At 42.0% G+C, this 22,439-nt stretch overlaps 1 protein-coding gene across 4 annotated transcripts in view; it reads left to right on the forward strand.

Annotated features, from left to right (window-relative positions):
• Tnr (tenascin R) overlaps positions 1-22,439 on the forward strand; it is a 406,193-nt gene that overhangs the window by 366,236 nt on the left and 17,518 nt on the right. For all 4 annotated transcript variants that reach the window (XM_021198259.2, XM_029538977.1, XM_029538976.1 and 1 more), the window contains 8 exons: positions 236-499; positions 1,053-1,322; positions 2,394-2,513; positions 3,420-3,566; positions 6,157-6,276; positions 9,109-9,252; positions 10,081-10,211; positions 11,150-11,282. In XM_021198259.2, coding sequence (XP_021053918.1) covers positions 236-499; positions 1,053-1,322; positions 2,394-2,513; positions 3,420-3,566; positions 6,157-6,276; positions 9,109-9,252; positions 10,081-10,211; positions 11,150-11,282 — 1,329 coding nt within the window. The remainder of the gene's footprint in view (positions 1-235; positions 500-1,052; positions 1,323-2,393; positions 2,514-3,419; positions 3,567-6,156; positions 6,277-9,108; positions 9,253-10,080; positions 10,212-11,149; positions 11,283-22,439) is intronic.

The following is a 22,439-nucleotide window of genomic DNA, read 5'->3' on the forward strand; positions in this document are numbered from 1 at the left end:
GCCTGGAGATATAAAAGGTAGTCCAATAGCTAATGACTGTCCTATGGAGCCAATGTGAAATAGGCCAATTGCCAAGTGAGGCTGTATATGCCTGTAATCTCACACTTGGGAGGTAGAGGAAAGGGGATCAGAAGTTCAAGGTCATCCTCAGATACATAATGAATTCAAGACCTGTCTAGTCTAAATAAGACCTTGAATGAATGAATGAATGAATGAACCTTATTTTAATCCACAGAACTTGACAGTCCCCGAGACCTCATGGTAACAGCCTCCTCAGAGACCTCTATCTCTCTCATCTGGACCAAGGCCAGTGGTCCCATTGATCACTACAGAATTACTTTTACCCCATCTTCTGGGATCTCCTCTGAAGTCACTGTGCCCAGGGATAGGACTTCATACACACTAACAGACCTAGAGCCTGGAGCCGAATACATTATCTCCATCACTGCTGAGAGGGGTCGGCAGCAGAGCCTGGAGTCTACTGTGGATGCCTTCACAGGTACCAGGGGAGCAGACGACTCAGTGAGGTCCGGGAATAATTAGATCTTAACATGAGGGTAATCAGATGTACTCAGTCTTCCAAAAGAGAAAATTAAGAGATGTGTAAGGGGAAGGGGCGGGGCAGGGGACTAATATATGGATGAAAAGAAAATGTTTGAGAGTGAAGGGAAAGAATGAGCAAATATCTGGAATTTTATGTCAGAGTTTTGTAGCCTAGATACAGGAGCTAATTTGTCATTTCTCCTTTCCTGCATTAAATTAGTGGTAAGTCTAAACTCTCTGTCACATTTTTCCAAGTTAGAGGTTTTAAAATCCGGGATCCGTATTATGAATATTTCACAGAACTGCTTCTAGTTTTATTAGACTGCACTTTCAGTAGATGGCTTGGAAAGAGTAGCCTAGCCTGAACTGGAGTGGGAGAGGAGGTGGGACCTCTGAGCCAGCAGGTGAGATTCTAGCCCTCATCAGCATGGAGGGGGATCAAGCATCTCTGCCCAGTGGCCTACTACCAACACATGTGTTTCAGAGCCGCCAATCTTTCTGTTTTGCAGGCTTCCGCCCTATCTCCCATTTGCACTTTTCTCATGTGACCTCCTCCAGTGTCAATATTACCTGGAGTGACCCATCTCCCCCAGCAGACAGACTCATTCTGAACTACAGCCCCAGGGATGAAGAGGAAGACATGATGGAGGTCCTCTTGGATGCCACCAAGAGGCACGCTGTCTTGATGGGTCTACAGCCAGCCACTGAATATATAGTGAACCTTGTAGCCGTCCATGGGACGGTAACCTCTGAACCCATAGTGGGTTCTATCACTACAGGTGAGGCTGGAGAGGTTGATGAAGAGGGTTCTCACTTCAGCCTTTGACAAGCCAATGCAATCTAAAAAGGCAAACACTCAAGAAATAGCAGAATGACTCTATAGCTATAGACTTCTGTGAGTTGTTCTGAAGCAGGTACTTCTTTCAGCATTGCATAAGAGACGTGTGATGAGAAACACCCATTTGAAAAGTAGGACAGGCCCAGTGCTCTGCAGGCCCAAGTCTTGAATGCACTGGTCCTAGATTTACCAATCTAAGAAAAAGGCCTGGAAAAAGCTTGTCTCCAAGGGAATCTTTCTAAGTAAAAAGATGATGTTTCTATTCTGAAGGGCTATCTCTTGACTACCTAATAAATAATTCTTCCTCAGAATCAACACAGAGCTAGCATGTAACCATGTAGTTACCTGGCATTCAGAGACAGGAGCTGATTTGCACATTGGAAGACATAGAATTTTGAGATGAATTGGGCCATTTCCCTTTGGTCATTTGCAAATGCAATCCCAAATATGATACATTTATACATAAAACACCTATAATTAGATAGTTCCCTACATACTGACAAGAACTCACAAACTGGAAAAGTATGTTAAGTAGTCAGCGAATTTGACCCCACAGTTTAAATGCACCATAATTATGCACCATAAATAAAATATAACTTAGGAAAGTATATTCGTTTAGGATTTGTGCTCTGAAATCTCTCTACAGTTAATGCGCAGTTTTTCCAAGTTGAACCAAAAGTAACTGCAGAGTTGGGTCTTTGCAAGAAAAGTTTCCCTTAGAGAAGATAATTATGTGATCCTCTATTGGAAATAAAACACACAAACTTAAAAGGAAGTTTCTGGTTGGTCTAGATGGTAGTAGCTGTGGTGTAGAAGCGCAGATCTTGCCAATTTAGCTTCCTGGCTTTGGCCATAGCTACAATGTTGCAAGTGTGACATCACACAGACTGTCGCCCAGTTAGTTCTGTAGGGTCATGCCTGCCTGAGGGACACTAGCAAATCAACACAAATCTAGGAATCCATTTTCAAACTGTGCTTCTGTCTTTTCCCCACAACTCCCTGATCTTTGTAGGAATTGATCCTCCCAAAAACATCACAATTAGCAATGTGACTAAGGACTCCCTGACGGTGTCCTGGAGCCCTCCTGTTGCGCCTTTTGATTACTACCGAGTATCATATCGACCCACCCAAGGTAATGATATGATTTTGTTTCTCAAACATAAATAAGGCTTGAAGTTGATTAGAGATTATTATGGGGGCACGATCACAACTACATGGCATAAACCCCCCCCCCCGTACCATACTCCCTCATAATGAAGGTGTATTGATGAAGAACAACAGAGAAACCATGAGTTTACCAACTCCTCTCAAAATAGTTCTCAAAATATCACCAAGAGATTCAAACAATTTACCACAGAAAATAACTGGACACCATTAGCTAGGCTGCACAATGAAAAACAATGAACTCTAAATGACTTTACCAAGAGCCAGGGCTACATGTACTATGCTGAGCATAAAGTCTAAGACTAGAATCCAGGATATTGATAAAGACTCAGCAGAGCCAGATGGAGCCCTGAAGGGTACCACAGTGATCCTAATTCTGCCATTGTAGCCAATGTATGAGTCAGAGAAGTTGGCCGAGAGCTTGCCTGCACACTGCCAGTTCTTGCTGGTGTATGAGGCATTGTTAACAAAGTAAAGCGAATGTTCTCTTCCAGCCAGAGGTAGGACAGTTTTCCAGACTACCTTTCTCTGGGCTGTATAGGGCACTTTTTGCGGCTCTGCCCACTTCACTGCCACTATACTGACATGCCCACCTCAGAGAAGATCAGTCTGATGGAAACCTACAAAATAAATAGCTCATTTACTTTTGTTCTAAGAAACCCCATATGATGAAAGAGTGAGGCCAGCATATAAGATCTATTTAAACTCCACCATTACCATCTTATGAATCATTTATCTGCCTTCCCTTCCCTATTGCATGCTGAGCCCACACCCATCTGTGCCTCACGACTCACTGTCCCAATGTACATTGAGCCATGAACCCACTGATGAGAGAGCTGTTGAACCTTCAATGATGGATTTTGTACTTCCTCAGTGGGACGGCTAGACAGCTCCGTGGTGCCCAACACTGTGACAGACTTCACCATCACCAGGCTGTATCCAGCTACTGAATACGAAATAAGCCTCAACAGTGTCCGGGGCAGGGAGGAGAGTGAACGCATCTGCACCCTGGTGCACACAGGTAAACATGGCTCCCTTGCTGAGTGTCAGGTCAGGACATAAGCAGCGATCTTGAAACAAACACAGGAAACAGAGTGAAATCACTGCAGTGCATACAGTGGATACTGGCTCCAGGGCCCGAGACACCATTCCTTGGCTCCTCCGACTCACTGTGTCCTTCAGGACAAGTTGTGGTTTCTCTCCCCGCAGACTGTTCTGTCTAATTATAGGAGTTTGGTGAGTCACACTTGAGGAGGAGTCTTGCTGGTTCAGGTTCGGAATGTTCATGGAACTTCCACTATGAAGTTCAAAGACACATGATGGAGACAGATTCCACAGCAAACATTTGAATCATAGGATCTCTTTAAGACTTGGGGGGAGAGGTAGGGAAACTTTAGAAAAGTGGTGTTGTTCCAGTTTTGGGAAAGTAGGAGTGGAGCGAGATTATTCATCATATACAGCCACCCCATAGGTGTGTTGCCTTTGCTCCAGGGAAAAGACTCTAAGTCTTTTTTTAAGGCAGCAGAGGTGAAGGTGACCCCTTGTGGCATCCCCAGCTGCTGTCAGGAACACTATATAGTCCTTGTTCTCCTGTAGGCTGACTAAGTGGATGGAGATGTCCTCTTTGTCCTCAGGCCCCTTCACAGAAGGAGCTCTAAATGAAGGAAGGTGGGGAAGAGAGATGGGCTTTAATATGGAAAGTAGGGAAGAGAAAGTCTCCTACCATGCCTTCTCCAGAAAACTAGCTCTTTGGTTAAGCCTGAGGATAGAGCTCCCTTTCTGTAACTCCACTAGCCTTCCTTCTCTGGCCCTTAAGCAAGTACACCACATAGAATTAGCACAGCTTTGCTATAGATGGCAGTGGAAGACAAGCCATCAGTTTCTATCCTCAACATTGAGAACCTTCTAGTTAAACCAGTTTCCACTACACATAGGAACACATTCAGCCTGCCTCATTAAGAGAACACCTGGATATCCCAACACTGCTTAATTTCCCTAGAGATGGTGATTTCTGAAGGAGGAGAATGTGCCTAAGGAGTCCTCACTGCTTTGTAAATACTCTCATAAGCGCCAAAACAGCATCTATTAACACGGTGACAAAAACGTCATTCAGGAACATAAAAAGGTAGCTTTAGTAGTCTCCCTCCTTCTGCGTCTGCAGCTGTAGATGCACTAACTATGTTTTGTCAGTGAGCAGGCAGTGGATAAACGTTGACCAGAAGTAATGACCATTCAGCCAAGAAAACCCTTTCCTGCCCTCCTGAAAATTCTGCCATATTTTCTCATTGAAAATCATGAAATGGATTTCGAGAGCATTGTGTTCCCAAGATAAGAGTGTTGTGACTCAGGCCAAAAGCTAACTCCTGGGATTCTTGGCCACAGGCAGCAGACATCACAAAAGCAAAAACTCAGCAGCACACCAAGCCACCCTGTCATCTTTCAAGTTAGTCAGACTGGTTCTGGTAACTTCCAGTCACTGTGCCGCACTCAGAAGTGTCTCTGGTTGTTGTTTTAAAGTCATCACAATAATCTTAAAATGTGTAGAATGACAGCTCCTTCAAGTGATGGTACACCTCTGAAATCACCCAACCATATACTCTAATAGGAGCTGAATTTAAAGATGTTTTTGAAAGCACAGATTATAAATAAAATTCAAACCATTGAATTGCAAAAGTCTTTGTTTCTTATTGTTAGTTTGGGATGAGGAACATAAGCAAAAAGAAGAGAGATGCAAAGAAAAACAGCAAATACAGCTCATTTAATCAAAGAACAGAGGTAGGCCAATGGTGGGTCATGGTTCCCAAACATAAATTGTGTGACTCACGTTGAGCTAACACTTAAACTGTTCTAATGCCATCCATTTTATAAATAAATTACAACTTTATGAAAAGGAAACACATAAGTAAATCCAAGAGTTACAGCATACATGGGTGAGTAAAATCATAATTTATTCATGAGCAAACTTTCTTGTCCTGCCTGACAGGCAATCTTGGCTTTCCTGAGTTTACACAATCCCCTCCCCCATGGCTCTCTGTGCAACAAAACGGATGCTTAGAACACTGTCCAGAGTGAAGCTCGTGGGTGGTAGTGTAAGAAGTGGATACGACTCTGTGACCACTGACACAGGTGCCCGAGCCCTCCACCACACTTCCTGAAGTTCACAATCAGTGATCTTCGCACAAAATCCACTCTTGCATGTGTGAAAGAACAAATGGGCCGGAAAGCAGGATTATCTCAGGAACTAATGAATCAGAAAATTTTCTATCACTTCTCTACACCATGTGGATTGAAATGTCCAAAGTACAATAGGGTACTTTGAATGTCCAACTTCCCATCGAACCCGTCAAAGAATTCTGCACACAGTAATTTAATGAATTAATTTTTAAAAAGGACTTAGGGCAATTAGGAGAAAAGTGGATAAGATAGGAGAAAAGGGTGAAAAGAAAGGTATGAGTGGAGCCAGGCAGGTAGAAAAAGAATCAGTCTCCACCCCGTTATTTTACCCTGCACAGTGACAGATGTGCACCACACAGGAAAACTCTAATGGTGTGTGGTACTTACACCTTGCAGTTCCTCTTTCTTTAGCCTGATCCTCTCCTGTTCTTTCCCAGCCATGGATAGCCCCATGGATTTGATCGCGACCAACATCACACCGACAGAAGCCCTGCTCCAGTGGAAAGCACCCATGGGTGAAGTGGAAAATTATGTCATCATCCTCACACACTTTGCAAGTGAGTGTCTGCAGGTTGGGATGGTAAGGAGTGGACCTACAAGCCAGTATGGGAGTAAAGAAGTGATTCATTTTTCCCATCTGAAAATCAAATCAGAAATTACCTCAGCCCACAAGCCCTATAAAATCAGAAAGATGTCCCCCAACTCCCATAAACAACTGATGAAGAGGATCACAAATTCTCATTCTGAAAAGTTCAAAGAAGGCAAGCAACCAGATCAAAAGCAAAACCAGAGCTAACACGAAAGACGAACCTCAGAACTGAGCGAGGATGTTCACTAAAGTACTACAGCAAGACAGAGGAATTTTCTAGATGTTTCTAGATGTAGACAGAGCAAGAAAAAAAAAATGTTAAGCAGTATCTCTGTTGTACAGGTCTTTCCTACCCACACCCAGCCCAAATGTTTGAATCAATACAAAAATCTGAATATCAATGTTGGGTTTATTATGCTCATTCCTGTTACACTATTTGAAGTTGAATAGAGACCTCAAAGCACCTGGGCAGTGACCTTGGTGGCAAAGGCAGGCAGATCTCTGACTTTGAGGCCATTCTGGTCTATAGTGTGAGTTGCAGGACAGCCAAGGTTACACAGAGAAATCCTGTCTCAGGGGGTGGGGTGGGGTGGGGGCAAAGATGAGTCTCAAAGCCAAACAGAAGCATATTGCAAATATCTAGGCTTAGGGAAATTATTTCTTGGCCACAATTAAACATGTGATCACAGAATTTTTGTGGGTTACAGTGAGGAATCTAGGGAACAAAGATACCGGAGAACAGAAGGCAGGCAGACGTCTCGACTTTCATAGACGAAAGAGAAAGCCAATTTCTGCAAGCTGCAAAGAATAATTTATTGTCAAAGTTTGGGAAAATGAAAACTAACACAGGCTATCAAACTGGAAAGTCATTACTGTATACCAGCAGGTTCACAGAGCTTCTTTGTTGGTGTGTTTTATTTGCTTTGGTTTTGCAACTCTATTAGCACATTTGTATTTCAGATAGGCATTAGAAAACTGAGGATCATTTAATCTTCAGTTAAGATAGACATGTACATGATAAACCATGAGTTTGGGTTAATAGGAGTATGGCTGCCTGCATAATCCTGCTCAAAGAAGAATATTTTGGATACATCGCAACTGCTCTATGCTCCTGCATAGCCCCCCTCAACTCCTACCATCCCTCTGTGCATATCATGATCCAGCATTTTTTAAATCAGCATGCCCTTTTAAGCCTTTTCAAGCTTACATGCATTTGTCCATGTGCCATTTTCCCCACCAAGAAATTCTCTCCCCAAGAGTTAGTCTTAATGGCAGCCCTATCCTTTATAACAAAGTATCCCTGATTCCCCTAAGGCAGTCAGGCACACCTGCTCAAGGTGACAACTGCACACTTCTCCATCCTGTCCATTCGCATTCATTCACTCAGCAAATGCCTTTGATAACCTCCCATGGGCCGTGTACTCGCTAAGCCTAGAAAAACTCCGAGGCAAAGCGTGACTTCTTGTCTTTACGGAACTCACTCCTAGTGATGATGCAGAGAAGTAAATACAGCTTGCCATGAGCTGTGGCATAAAATATGCAAGACAGAGCATAGCGAGCCTCACCCAATGGGCCACCACATGTTAGGGTCAGAATAATGAGGGGAAGAAAGGAGCAAGATCTCAGAGGAAGTGAAAATGGCAAAAGGGAATTCTAATGGAAAGTACACCCTTTCTGTATTTGCAGAGAGGTGAGCATATGAGAACCTGCCATGGTTTAGTGCAGTAGAGCAGTGATGGACTGCAAGGTATTACAAGGAAGGACGGCAAAAGGATGGGCATTATCTACATTCTCCCAAAGACTTTTAGATTGTTTGAGCAACTTCCTATACCTCCTTCCATTTGCCTTTAGATCACAACAAACTTGAAACATCAGGTCTGACCTAGTTTGGAAATATGCATAATAAATTTTGTCAAAAGCTGAGTAATTCAGAAATATTCTAATTGTCTAACAGAGGGCTTGGCTATAATCTAATGAACAGTTTCATTAACAGCTTGAGTGGGCCCCGAGAAGACATGCTTACAAAATTTGTATATAAAACAAAAACCATAATTGATTGAATCCACATTAAAATATTTTAATAAACTGAAACAGTTGTCCAAAATTCAACCAAGGCAAGAGATGACAGATCTAAAGGCAAACTCTGCCCATGGGTCAAAATAATCTATCAGAGGAGTGGTGATAAAGCATTGATTGTTAATAAGTTCAGCATGTGATGGGAATGATCTATTGCTATCCTAAAGCCTGGATTGATACAAACAACAGACATAGAAACAAACTAACCTGTTTATAGCATTGATCAGCAACACCAACTCCTGTTCTCAGTTCTCCTTCAAGTTTTGCATTTCATTGAGGGCCTTGGTAAACTTTCTGGTCCAGAGAGAGGGGGCCTTGGTAAACTTTCTGGTCCAGAGAGAGGCCGGCAGAACTACAGAAGCTTTAGAACTGTCATTACAAATGTAATGAGAGGCAGGGATTGTATCTTCTCAGGCTAAAGGAGGCAGCAATTGATGGGGAATGTGGATAGAAGGGAACAATCAGTCAAACAAGAACCACTTGCTTGCAGAGGCCTGGGTAGAAGGTAGAGGCACTTTTGACCTCCATATACAGAACACTTTTTCCTGAATAATAATAATGATAATAGTAAGAACAATGATAAGGAGAAAAGTAAAAGAAGATCCTTGTATAGAGCCATAAGCTGCATCATCTGTAGTTTTCCCAGAATTCTGGGGTACTGAGTCCATGTGCAATGCTTTAGATGTAGTAGGATTTTTCCTCATCTGTGTGCATCTAATTTCAGTTGCTGGAGAGACCATCCTGGTTGACGGAGTCAGCGAAGAATTCCAGCTTGTAGACCTGCTTCCTAGCACCCACTACACTGTCACTATGTATGCCACCAGTGGGCCTCTCATGAGTGGCACCATTGCCACCAACTTCTCCACCCGTGAGTATATGGCTGGCATCCCTGGAGGATTATGTGAGACCTAAACTCCATGCTTCCTTGTAACAGGGTAGATAATGAACTAGGTTTGTGTGATCTGAGCATGTTTTGGCTGAATGTGGTCCTTGTATCTCTCTGCTAGATAGCACTTCTGTTTTCATACTCAGGAACTAGGTATTAATAGCAGAGCCAGACAAGAAAGTCCGATGTGAAAACTGTATCTGGTATAAGAAATGCTGAGCGTGGTGGTACACGCCTTTAATCCCAGTACTTGGGAGGCAGAGGCAGGCAGATTTCTGAGTTCGAGGCCAGCCTGGTCTACAGAGTGAGTTCCAGGACAGCCAGGNCTGAGTTCGAGGCCAGCCTGGTCTACAGAGTGAGTTCCAGGACAGCCAGGGCTATACAGAGAAACCCTGTCTCGAAAAACCAAAAAGAAAAAAAGAAAGAAAGAAAGAAAGAAATGCTGAGCAATATGAGAAAGCTTGATACAGGAGTGGGGAGCTGCTGTATGAAGTCAGAACCGGGAGAACATTAGAGCAAATTAAGATACAGGACTGCTTCAAACTCAAGCACAACGTGGTTAAATGGGTTCGGGGTCCTAGGCATAAAGAGTTGGAAGATGCCATGCCCAAGCTTAGAGTCCTTCTTGGGGAGTGGGGTGGGATGTAGCTTCAAAGAAGGACAATAACACACCCTTTATGCTTCCATCCAAGCGAGAACTAGAGTTACCATGTGAGCAGTGCTGTGAACAAGATTACCATGCCTGGAATTAAATCAAGTGAGGCAGAACTGGGGAGGCAGGGGCACCCTAGCATTTTCTCTTCTTTGCAGTCCTGGACCCTCCTGACAACCTGACAGCCAGTGACGTCACCAGGCAAAGCGCACTGATCTCCTGGCAGCCGCCCAGAGCTGCGATTGAAAACTATGTCTTGACATACAAGTCCACCGATGGAAGCCGCAAGGTAAGCCTTAGCTGGAAAGGGCGTGGCTGGGGGGTGGGGGAACAAACATTTCTTCCATGTGAGGCCATGTGGAAACTGACCAGTGGAACGACCCATGGAAATTTCAGGGATGAAGAAGAAAGCAATTCACCGACAACCAGTGAGGTTTCAGATCCTAGATGCACAGCCTGCTATTAAGGAGAGAGCCCAGGTTTGCGGGCCTGGAAATACTTAAGTTGAGGCTTTGCTCTTGCTCTCTACCCATACTGAGGTAAAGCACAGACCTGAAGGTAAAGCACAGACCTAAAGCACAGTCTGTGTCCGCATTCTCTCTGGAAATTCTAAGGTGCGGCATCACCAGGTGGTCCACATTCAAATGCAAAACACACTGATCTCCTAAGCCCTTGCTCTCTCAGAAGGATCTCTCACCCCCAGAGCCAAGCAAATAATAAACCTTAGAGGTGTTTATGCATCCATAAACATTATAAAAGCAACATCTACATAGCCTACAGTAAGGAGATGATAAATTGTGGTTTTATGTCATCAGTCTACACAATCCACTAGGCCCCTAGTTAGCATATCTTTCCTTGCTACAGGATCCCTTTTAAAAGTGAAAGCAGAAGGGAGGAGGTCGAATCTAGAGGGCAAGTAGAGCAGGTCTGTTTGATGGTGTGGTAAGGTGGCCTAAGACTCTGCTTCCTCAGCCTCTTATACTCTACAGCAAGCCCAATACAGTCCGAAGCTACTGGTTCAATAATCCTGGTACCTAAATTTATCCCATGTGCATTAGTGAGATAGGAGCTGGTCTAAACCTCACGTGGGAGCCGCCCTCCCTGCCTCTTGGCAGTTTCCTCTTTACTATGGGACGGATAGGACAGCTTTACTGACCCAGCTTTCATACTGTCCCATATTGCAAGCTGGCTGCTCCCTCCAGCCTCCTTTATTCTCGCTCTCTGCAGGAACTGATTGTGGATGCTGAAGACACCTGGATCCGACTGGAGGGCCTGTCAGAGAACACAGACTACACAGTGCTCCTGCAGGCAGCTCAGGAGGCCACAAGGAGCAGCCTCACCTCTACTGTCTTTACCACAGGTGAAGGACTTGAAGTCAACTTTGATGCCTTCTTCTCCCTACATGACATCTGTCTCCTAGGCACCTCTGCTGAGCCTTGGCCTGGAAAGAGCCTATCAAAAAAAACACTCAACTTCCTTTCTCTTCCTTCCCCTTCCCCAAGGCCTTGGCAGAAAATCCCCGTCATCAAGGTTACTATGGAGTCACCAACCTAAATCTGTGGTCCATGAGGACCAACTAAGTGCTCCAAGTAGAGAGGTCAGGTTGCTTCTTGTTCCAAATTCCTGCATGTTTTTCTAGGAAAAAAAAAAAAAAAAAACCTTCCTTCTCTCTCTCCTTCCCCTGATGCTATCCTCAGCAACACATCTAGTAAATGTTGCAGAGGAAACCTTCAGTACTAAACCCTCATAAATTCTCAAAAAAGTAGTTTTATATATCCAGTATCTCACTCAATCTTTAAAATTACTGATAACACCATTTGAAAGGGCAGAAATAGAAGCTAGCACATAGCTCAGTGGCAGAGCATTTGCTTAGTATGTATGAGGTCCCAGGTTCAAACCGCAGCACCAGACATACAGAGAGAGAGAGAGAGAGAGAGAGAGAGAGAGAGAGAGAGAGAGAGAGAGAGAGAGAGAATGGAATATGGCTTAATAGAATACTTTTACCTAATATGTTCAAGGTCCTAGGTTTGATTCCTGGCTCCATAGAAAGAAGAAAATGAGAAGGCTTTTGGTACTCAAAGACTTACATGGCTTTTAAGCAAGTATTGTCCTAAATATAATATATGCATTATTTAACAGTATTTAATTTCACCCTCACCACAGCCTCTGTCCTATAGACTATTCCTTTTTTTTTTAAGGCAAGGAAAGTAGGGTACAATAGAAATGAGATAACCCATCCAAGATGCTATACCCTTTAAGTTAGAAAGTTGAGATTTGATCCCAGATAGTCCCTAGAATCTGAACTGTTAATAGTCCTTTCTGCACCTCCTTGGCATCTCTCTACAGTTTGTGATTTGTAATTGCCCACCCAGCCCAGACTGACTTTCACATTATGGGGATAAGGATGTGTCCAGGCTAATATGAACACATCCCTTGCCCCTAAACACAGGTTCCCTTCATCCTTGGAGTACCATATTGACTGCGTTCTCCTCCATGCCTCAGAACCTTCTCTTCCACCCCAAGAGAAGCAATAGGAAGACCCACCCTTCATATCCTTCTCTCAATATACTTCTAGATGACAAAGCAAAGAGTTGCTCATACTTCAAAGTCATTTTTGGACAGTGAAATAGTGAACAAGTCCCTTTCCTTCATTTTATTTTTTGTGTTGCTTGTTTATTTGTTTTGTTTTTATACTTTTCAATACATTAAAAAGTGTCTTCGGTGAGTTCCTTAGTCCAAAGCAAATATTTTAATAGGAAAATAAATAAACTGATCACACAACAAGACATGAATCTATGAGATATCTTTACTGAACTTAGAGAACACTTGATGATGTCTCTGCTAAGGCTGAAGTCCATCCTACTATTTCAAAGATACCTTATTAAGCTTTAAGGTCTTCCCTCTTGTTCAAATCCAGTCTTGCATATTCACAGGCTAATTAAAGAGTCCTTTATGAAGCTACCACTTAAAGACTAGTTGGGAGAAGTTTTCTGCTGAATTAAGAATTTTTTTCACCATAAGAAGAACATAGTGAACAGATGTACAGAGCTCCTGCTTTGCATGTTTATTGGGTTAAAGGAATCATTTTGTCACCAAAATGAGCTTTTTATTCCCACCCTGCTAATGTCACAGCTGACAGTAGTAAGTGGTGTGTCAAACATCTAAAGTCCCTGTGGTATCTACAGCTGCTGTCCCTTTCCAGGTCTCTCTGGACAGAGAAGTACAGTGGTTTATGTGACTGTGACTGCCTTGTCTTAGATGTAGTCAATTGGATGTGGGGCTCCAGATCTAGCCAGGGTATTGGGGAGGATTAAATCATGTAATAATTAACAACTTAAATCGAAATCTAGAGCAGTGACTGACTAGTAACTTAGTTCGATGGACAGGGCAGGTGACGGGTGGTGTCTATTTGGGTTGGCTTGTTGTTCTTTCATGACTCCAGTTGACACTGGGCTCTTTAAACATAGCCAGCGTTGACTCAGAAAAAAAAAAAGAAAGAAAGAAAGAGGGAGAGAGAAAGACTGACAGGCAGACAGACAGACAGAGACAGAGACAGAGAAGAAAGGACAGAGGAAAGAAGGGAAGAGAGAAAGAAAAACAGAGAGGGAAGGAGAGAGAAGAGAAAGAAAGAGAGAGGGCAAGAGGGAAAGGGAGAGGGAGAGGGAAGTGAGGAGCTCACTATCTAGGCAGTGAGTATAGCAACCAACTAAGCTATTCATTCCGTGTAGTGTTTAGGGTACCAGCAAAGGACTCACCATTATCCCCCCGATATGTAGCAAATGAGTGTCCATGTTTGCGAGCTGTTGCGGTTCTAATGGAAAGCTGAAATTTAAGCTACTGATGCATCCCAAACCCTGTTGGCTTTGTTTTGGAGATTTATTAGAACCCACTGAGACAACTAGATGCTGAGTGCTAAGTGAAAATTTCTTGGGCAAGAAATAATGCATACCAACATCCCAGGTACAAAGACTGTGAGATGAACTGGAGAGTTAAATCTCAGCTTCAGAGTACAGAAGTAGACATCTCTTGATGTAAAAAAGAAGCAAAAACAAAAATAAAAAAACAAACAACCAAAACCCAAAAACTAAAACTAAAGAAGAGTCTTAGTACCCTATGCAGGGATGCCACAAAGAGGTGCATCTTGCAGAATATGAAGGCAAAACCCCTTTCAGGTTCTGTCTGCCACTGTAGTACAAATCTTTCTGGGTACATCACACTGGGCTGCAGTGTCTACTTCCTGTCCCAGTCCCTGCTCCTCTACCCTTTCTGCCTCTGCCAAGAGGAAAGTTAACGAAAGAATAAAATGCAAGGGTGTTTGCTCCCAAATAGTAGGGTTAGGGGTGTTACGGAAAAGGGAAAGCAGCCAAAGTGAAAAGCAGAACTTCTTCACCTGATCCAAGATCCAAAGGCTGCCTGTCTGGACCCCATGGGCATGAGTTTATCCTGCTGAGGAAGACTGGGGAACACTGAAAGTTCCATGACAGTACGCCAAGGCTGAAGGAGTTAGAGGCTAGTTTCCTTTTGGCTGCTAGCATTCTTTCCAACTTAATTGGCAGTATCTGCATTTTCCACTTACCTGCATCTTATTCTGGGGATGTGCTCATGCTGTGAGAGGTTTTGGTGCCTTTTCTGATAGACAGCGAGAGTTTAAAGGTTGCCTTCAAAGTGGCCTCTGTGACTGACAAATACTCACCCTGTCCTGGGACTCACTCCAACAGATGCTTGTCTAATGGTCTGGGAAAGAGTTGAGATGCCAATAACTAATAATAATAATTTTTTCTACTTATTGAAAATAGGTTTTTTTTTCACACAATATATCCTGGTTATGGTTTTGCTTTCCTCTGATCCTCCCAGTTCCTCCCCAGCATTGTGATAGAAAAGAGCTAGCTGGCCTAGAAACCTCCCCTGATCAAGATGCCTTTTCTTATGCTCATACCACATGATATGAGCCCATTCCAATCTTTCCATCATGTTAATAGCTTCCTGTCCTCTTGTCTCTGGTGTTTGCACAAGACTCCGGGGGGAATTATGTACAAGTGGTATGGGAAGAGAAAAAATATAGATACATTATTTATAATTTGCTGTCTCCTGAAATTTCATCCAAGGTCTACTTGTCTTTTAGAGACATGAATTTAAATGAGGAAACAAATATTCCTTGCAGAGCCACGGGGACTTGGCGGGACTTCATTGTCTCTTTTAATACTATAAAAGGCAAACAGGACTCACACTGAAGCTCATCCGCAGAGGCAGTCAACACTATAAAAGGGCTGTCTTGACCTTGAGGTTAAGTGAAGAGGTAGCTAGAGATGAGTAATGAGATGAGGTTGTAGTTTTGTTTATTTTGCCTTTGTATTTTTATTCTTGTTTTATTGTCTTTGCCCCCTGCTGTCTTCCTTCCAGGTCAGGCTGTTCCATGAAGCTCTCTAAGAAAATTTTGGGTCTCCTCTGACATAAAACTTTTTTTTAAGGTTGTAAAAAAGTGAATGAAAATTGGCAAATTCTAGACTCCAAAGCAGTGGGTAGTGGACTTTAAAAAAGTCTTGGTCACCAGGATTTCTGTTGGAACAGGAAGCCTGGCAATCTGTACATTGGCATCACAAGTGCCTCACCCAAGCGTCAGGGGAGTTCCCACTGCTCTGCCACTTACAAACTGTTTGATGTTTTATTTCCCTGAGAAACCAAAGAACAGAAGATGCCTGGCAGGAGAGAGAGAGAGGGAGAGAGAGAGAGGGAGAGAGAGACAGACAGCGAGACAGAGAGACAGAGACAGAGAGACAGACAGACAGACAGACAGACAGACAGACACACACACACACACACACACCATACGAATATCTTATCCCAAGCAAATAAACATCTAAATGTCAGATCAAAGGTTTGGATTAATCAAACTGCCCCCCCCCCCGCTTTATTGTCTTTATCAGCCTCCAAGGTCCCTCTCCATATTCCCTCAGTTATTTCCTATTTCCCTGGTCTTTTTCTGTCTTTGACATACAACCATCCCAACATGTCCAGCTGGAAGCCTCTTGTTCCTGCCTTTGAAAAACATTCTTATAGAACTGTTTTTGATTACCCATGATCTAAATGTGTCTAATGTGTTTTGGATTTTATATAACTCATTATACATTTTTTTTCTGTTTGGGTACTTTACAGCCATGTATCCTTCACTTCTAATTACTGTCAAGTATTACTTGACGTGTGCCCATCCGTTACCTTTGGCTCTCCACTCTCAAAGGCAGGCAGGCATCAGATTATCTGCAACCTTTCACAGTCCCACACGGTGCTGCACTGTGCGCCTTCAGAGTATTCATCTGTAAACCAGTGAGGCATGCAAAGGTTGTATACCCAAAGAGGAGTTGAAATGTGGGATATGTGCTTGTACAGTTTTAAGTATTTACAGGCTGAACACACAGAGATGCTCCTGTTTCCTGGGAACACACACCATTCCTAACAGCTTGACACAGTCCAGCCTGGTCCAGCCTTGAAATTTTTGGCAGTCTGATACGTATAATCGAAGTCTTGTTACTTTTGATGAATCATGTTAACAGTACGTTTGAATTTAAACATCTCTCCCCGTTTGTGAGACATTTGATTTTCCTTTGGTGGTAAAGTACCTGTTCATGTCATTTGCTTATTTTCCCATCAGGGTTCCCCACAATATTATCCAGCATTACTTGAACCTCTAGCATCCTTAGTACAACGGCTTTTCTTACCAATAGCTCCAAAGATTTTCTTCAATATTCTTCTGTTCCCTTTGTGATTTATTGTCATGCTTAGTCCGTTTCATATGTGACATTCAGCCAGGATACCATTTCATTTTTCTTTATAGAGTGAACCAGTTTAACCAGCATCATTCACTAAGTAAGCCATCTGTTCACTGATTTGAATGCTTTCCTGTATATTAAGTTCACACATGCAGATAATCTTTCTCTGAACTCTGAATTATCTATTTTATACCATACTCTGTTCATCTGTTTTTTTAAATCAAAGCCTAAAAATTTTGTGTTTGTATCTAGAGTTAATCTTAACATGTTGACACATGGTAAGACAAGATTCCTTGGCTCCCACTCTCGAGGTTCACTTAGCTATTTGATGGCACTTAATTTTCCATGGGTGTCATGTCATCTGCATTATCCCACTTATGTATGAAGTCCTCCAAATGGAATTTACAGTAGAATTGCAATGTACTTGTAAGTTAATTTGAGAAGAACGGACAGCCTTATGATAGCAAGTTATCCCTTCTAAAATGCATAGACTGGATCTTCATTTATCCAAATAATCTTTATGTTTCTCACAATGTTAAATTTTCCCAAAAGCATTCCTGTGCTCTTGGTTGATTTCTGGAAGCTTTATTATTTTTTATTGCTTTGTGACTTATATCTAATTAAAAAAATATTTTCTAGTTGATTATTGCTGATGCAGAAAAATACTATTGATTTTATATATTGATCTAGTATCCAGCAATCCTGCTGACTTTCTCCCTAATGGTAATTATCTATTGCTTCTATTAATATTTTAGGTAAATATGGAGCTGGGGAGGTAGAGGTAGTAAAAGTACTGCCTGCTGTGCACTTATTAGAACCCAAGTTCTAATCCTGAGCACCCACATCATTGGCAGGAGGTAGGGGCTGTGTCTCATCACTAGGGGGGCAGAGAAGGAGGATCTCAGGGCTTTGCCCAGCCAGCCAGTCTAGATGAATAGAGGAGTTCTGGGTTCAGTAAAAGACCCCGTCATAAAAGACACTGACTTCTGGCGTCCACATACCCAAGCATGAGCATGAATACACATGCCCAAGTGTTTTCTGTGTTTTGTATCATTTATGAATAATGATTTCATTTCTGTCCTTCACATTAACTGGAATCTCCAAAGCTATCAGTGACTGCAAGGCTAGCTAACCTTGACTTGTTCTCAGTCTTGAAGAGAACACAATTAAAACTTCAGATGTATAATCCTCACTAAGTCCTATTCACTGCATCTCTTTAACCCTGCAATTGTTTTCTAAAATAAAGAAAATATGTAATTGGCTGAGCCATATATAAACAAGAATGGTACTTGCTTAGATCTGTGGTATGAAACACTCATTAAGTTACAGAATTTTCCTCTATTTCGAGTTAGGAGGTTTTGCAATGAATTTTATCAAGTGCTAGTTTAATAAGTCATGGTTTTTATACTTCATGACACATACTGGTAGTTTTTTTAAAATACATAACTTTACTATCACTATTTACTATTTTACTATTAATTTAAAAATTTCCCCAAATATGAGTTTTTAATACATTCAGATTTAGTTAACTCTATTTACACAGTTTACATCTATGACCATAAAGAAAATTGGCCATCCATTTCTTTGTTTATATCTTCATGTTTCACCAACTTCATGAGAAATAAAAAACTGTCCAGCTTTCAGTCTTACTACTGTTTTTGATTTAAGTTTTTTCCTAAGACAGGACCTCACTATGTAGCCTGATTATCCTGGGAAGTCACTATATAATCTTGGCTGTGTGTCTCAAATTCGCAGAAATCTGCCTGCCTCTGCCTCCCAAATGCTGGGACTAAAGGCATGCCTTGCCATACTTAGCTCCTATTGACTTCCCATGTGCAGTATTGCCTTCAAAGAGTCCACTGTTAGATTTTGTCCTGCAGGTGACTAAATGTTTCTATCTGGAGTCTTCTAGAACATGCATGTGTGCATGTGAGTGTGCGTGTGTATGTGTGTGTGGTGGGGAATCTGTACTTGTGTGCCTGTAGGTATGCATGCACCTATATGCTTGTCGAGACCAGAAGTCAACATCAGGTATCTTTGATTATTCTTCTGTCTTATTGTTTGAGACAGAGTCTCTCACTGAAGAGCTCACCAATTTGACTGGAAAGGCTGGCCAGTGAGCTCCTGGGACCTGCCTCACTGTCTCTGCAGTGCAGGACATCACAGACATAGGAAAACATGGTTGCTGGGTTCTCATGATTGTATGGCAGCACTTTGCCTACTGAGCTGTCTCCCTAGCCCCATATCTTTATTTCTTTTTGATAGTCTCACAGTTCATTCTAAGAGTTTATGTATCTTTTTCTCTCCAGTTTGACATTCAATGATGCTTTTAAACTGCCACATTTTATCTGGCTTTTGTCCACATTTGTCTTTATTATTCACTTAAGTGTTTCCTCCTATTTGTAATATTTTTTTTCTTTTCAGGACTTTTATTAACTAGATGGTAGAATATATGCATTGTTCTCCAAACCTCTTAGTCTTCTCTCTCTTTACTTTTCCCTCTTAGTATCTAAAAGGTGGACTCAGTCAGATACTTCAATTTATATTTTACCTGAGTCTAAAGCCTTTATTTATCTTATCTATTGCATTGTTACTTTAAACCCTATTATCTGGGTTTAATATATTTCTGCTGGGTTTTTGTTTCTTATTTTTTCTCATGGTGTTGATATTTTTCCTTCCCTCTGTAAGTCAAGTTAGCATATCTAATTAAGATGCTATTTTAATAAACTGTACTAGATAATCAATGACACATCAACTGTGCTCTTTGTTTCAGCAGAGCTTTATTCCTTGGGGCATGGATAGATCCTCCATTCTTTAAGCCCATTCTCTCTTAGGGTTGTCGGGCTCTACTCCTGGTAGTGTACGTGGTTGAGAAAGATCAAATGCAGATGAAAGGGGCCAGGCAATGAGTTCTCTGTGCCAACACAGGGAGAAAGAGTAGACTTCAAAACGCCCATCCAGCATGTGCTATCCCTTTAGTACTGTTTTGTCTAGCTGTTTATTTCAATAAGAATAGCTCTGGCCTTACTGAACAAACTGAAAATTTCATTTCATTTTATTGCTTCTGTTTCTTGAAAGACATGACATAAAACTAATGAGAGTTCATCTTCAAATTCTCCATCTGTTCTCACTAGTGAAGACACCTGAGCCTGGAGAATCATTCTCATGTGGGATTTTTAACTACAAAATAAACTTTGAAAAAATAGTTATCATACTCTATACATTATATTATTTTAGTCTGGGGGACATCTAGGAAATGGTGGTACTCAAGGAATGGTCCTCATCTTTAAGTCACTGAACTTATTTATAGAGTAGTCACACTAGTCAACAGGGCACAGTTACATGGCCACCCTCTTTTGAGAGTAGTGAATCTTCTTGAACAGTGCCACTCTTTACTGTAGATTATACGAATTGGTTCTCAGTCTGTGAGTTGCAACCCCTTTGGGGTCACATATCAGATATCCTGCATATCAGATATTTACATTACAAATCCTAACAGGCAAAATCACAGTAAGGAAGTAGCAATAAAAATCACTTTATAGTTAGGGGCCCCCATACTATGACACACTGTATTAAAGGGTCAAAGCATCAGGAAGGTTGGGAAGCATCCCTATAAGATGATCTTGTAAATGCTACAGAAAAATCTCACATTTCTTTAGTCACAGGATTTGATTTGGCCCATTTTTAAATTGTGTCATTGCACATGTCTTCAGAGAATCTAATTTTGTGTTCTCTGTTATTATCATAGGGGATGGATGCTATCACTCATGTGACACTAAACATCTAATAAATATTGATGGGGCACCTACTTGTGTCAGGCTCTGTTCTAAATGCTAAGGATAGTGGTAAGAAACAAGTCAGATGCCTATCCCTGTGAATTTTAATAATAAAAGATTTCTTTTGCTGGCTTACATGATATGATTGAGATAGTTCAACAATGGCTGCCTCTCACTGGAGAGGTTAAGACTGTATAAATTTTTTTTATGATTTATTGATTTATATGAGCACACTGTAGCTGTTTTCAAACACCAGAAGAGAGATCAGATCCCATTATAGATGGTTGTGAGCCACCATGTGGTTGCTGAGAATTGAACTCAGAACCTCTGGAAGAACAGTCAGTGCTTTTAACCACTGAACCATCTCTCCAGCGCCATATAAATTTTTACTCCAGGAGTGGAGGCATCAGAAAAACATACTCCCATCTCCAAAGAGAAAAATTGTTTAAGTAGTGCTACATCTAAAAAGATAGAGAAAGATGTCTACTAGCTTCAGAAGAAAGTCCCTCTTCATATACAGCATGATTCAGTCACTGTTCTCACATCCGTCCAACACAGTGCTCGTTAGTCAGGTAGATCTTCTGTTTTCCAATTGGCTTTCCCACATGCCTGCAACACCGTCCTCTACCAGTATGTGGCTGATCTCTGTCAATTCCTAAAGTAAGAAAGCTTGCTGATCAGCACTTGTCAAATTCTACTCCATTCTAGAACCCCACTTCTCAGCCCCTCTTCAGCAGCTCCCACATTTACTGCCCTTCACACCCACTTTGATGCCCTTCTAACCTCCCATGTTGATCTCAGAGCTTGAAGTCACATTTGTTTTCCCACAAGGCCATGAGCCACCTGAAAGATGTCTTTTCTCCTTCTGTCAGCCCGATTCCCATCTCTTAGCCTGGTATTTAGAAATCAAGGGACATTTTCCTATATGTCTTTTAAGTGAGTATCAAGACAACAAGCTAGTAAATCTGAAGATTCTCTGAGAAAATTAAAGTGATGGATTAAGCTCATATGGGCTGACAGCCACGGGCTGTACCCCAAAATCTTATCAGCTACTTTGCAAATACATAGTTAAAGTTAATTCTGTGGAGAAAAACCATACATTATTCTGCATTTACTGAGAAACCTGCTGTGGCTGTTCTCTGAGGGACATGCTGACGTCACAGCTTCAGTTCTGATGCTGGTCCATCAGAGTGGACAGTGGGCAGAAGCTCTCTAGAGCTATTAAATCTGATAATTTTAAAGACTGTACCAAAGGACACAAAACAGGAGAGGGCTGGGAAGGGACAGAGAAGCCTCTCCCACTCCCCACTGGCACAGAGCCATCTGATTGCCCTGTGTGTCATCGTGAAGGTAGCTACTCACCACTCAGCAGGCAGCCTTTGATGGCCAATACAAACCAATTTCTGAGCAATTCTTCCAGTGAATGCCCTGGGCCTGTGGATCTCACAGTTACATCTAGAAATACTTAACCATGAGACACTTCACTGTACCAGTCATTTGGCTTTGCTTTCCTTCTTACTTGGTAATAACCATAGCCTGTGTTTAAAAAGGGAGGGGGGGGGGAACTGCCCTATCCACCCAGGCTCCAGTTACTGCACCAGGAGGAAGGAAGGAGGGGATCCTAGGTACGTGCTTGGTCTAAAAAATATTATTAGAATGATCAGGGTTAAAGGTAGATACCTGATTAGATTAAATGGCACCCAGAGAGCTAAGGATGCCTATGATCGGCCCTGATAATCTTCTAAAACATATGAATTCCAGATCAATTGGAATATGAAAGTGTTTTTATGATTTTTAGCGGAGCCAAAGTCCAATACCACCAACTAAAGCAGTAGGGTGAAATGGCAAAGACTAGAATACAAGGCTTAAACTCAAGGCCAAATATCCCCTCTTCTCTCCATCCCACCTAAACTGAAAGATGGGGTGCTCAGGATGTTCTTCTTAGAGACAAAAGATGAGGAGGAGGAGGAGGAGGAG

Source organism: Mus pahari, chromosome 5, assembly GCF_900095145.1.
Source record: "Mus pahari chromosome 5, PAHARI_EIJ_v1.1, whole genome shotgun sequence".
NCBI classification, from domain to species: Eukaryota; Metazoa; Chordata; class Mammalia; order Rodentia; family Muridae; genus Mus; species Mus pahari.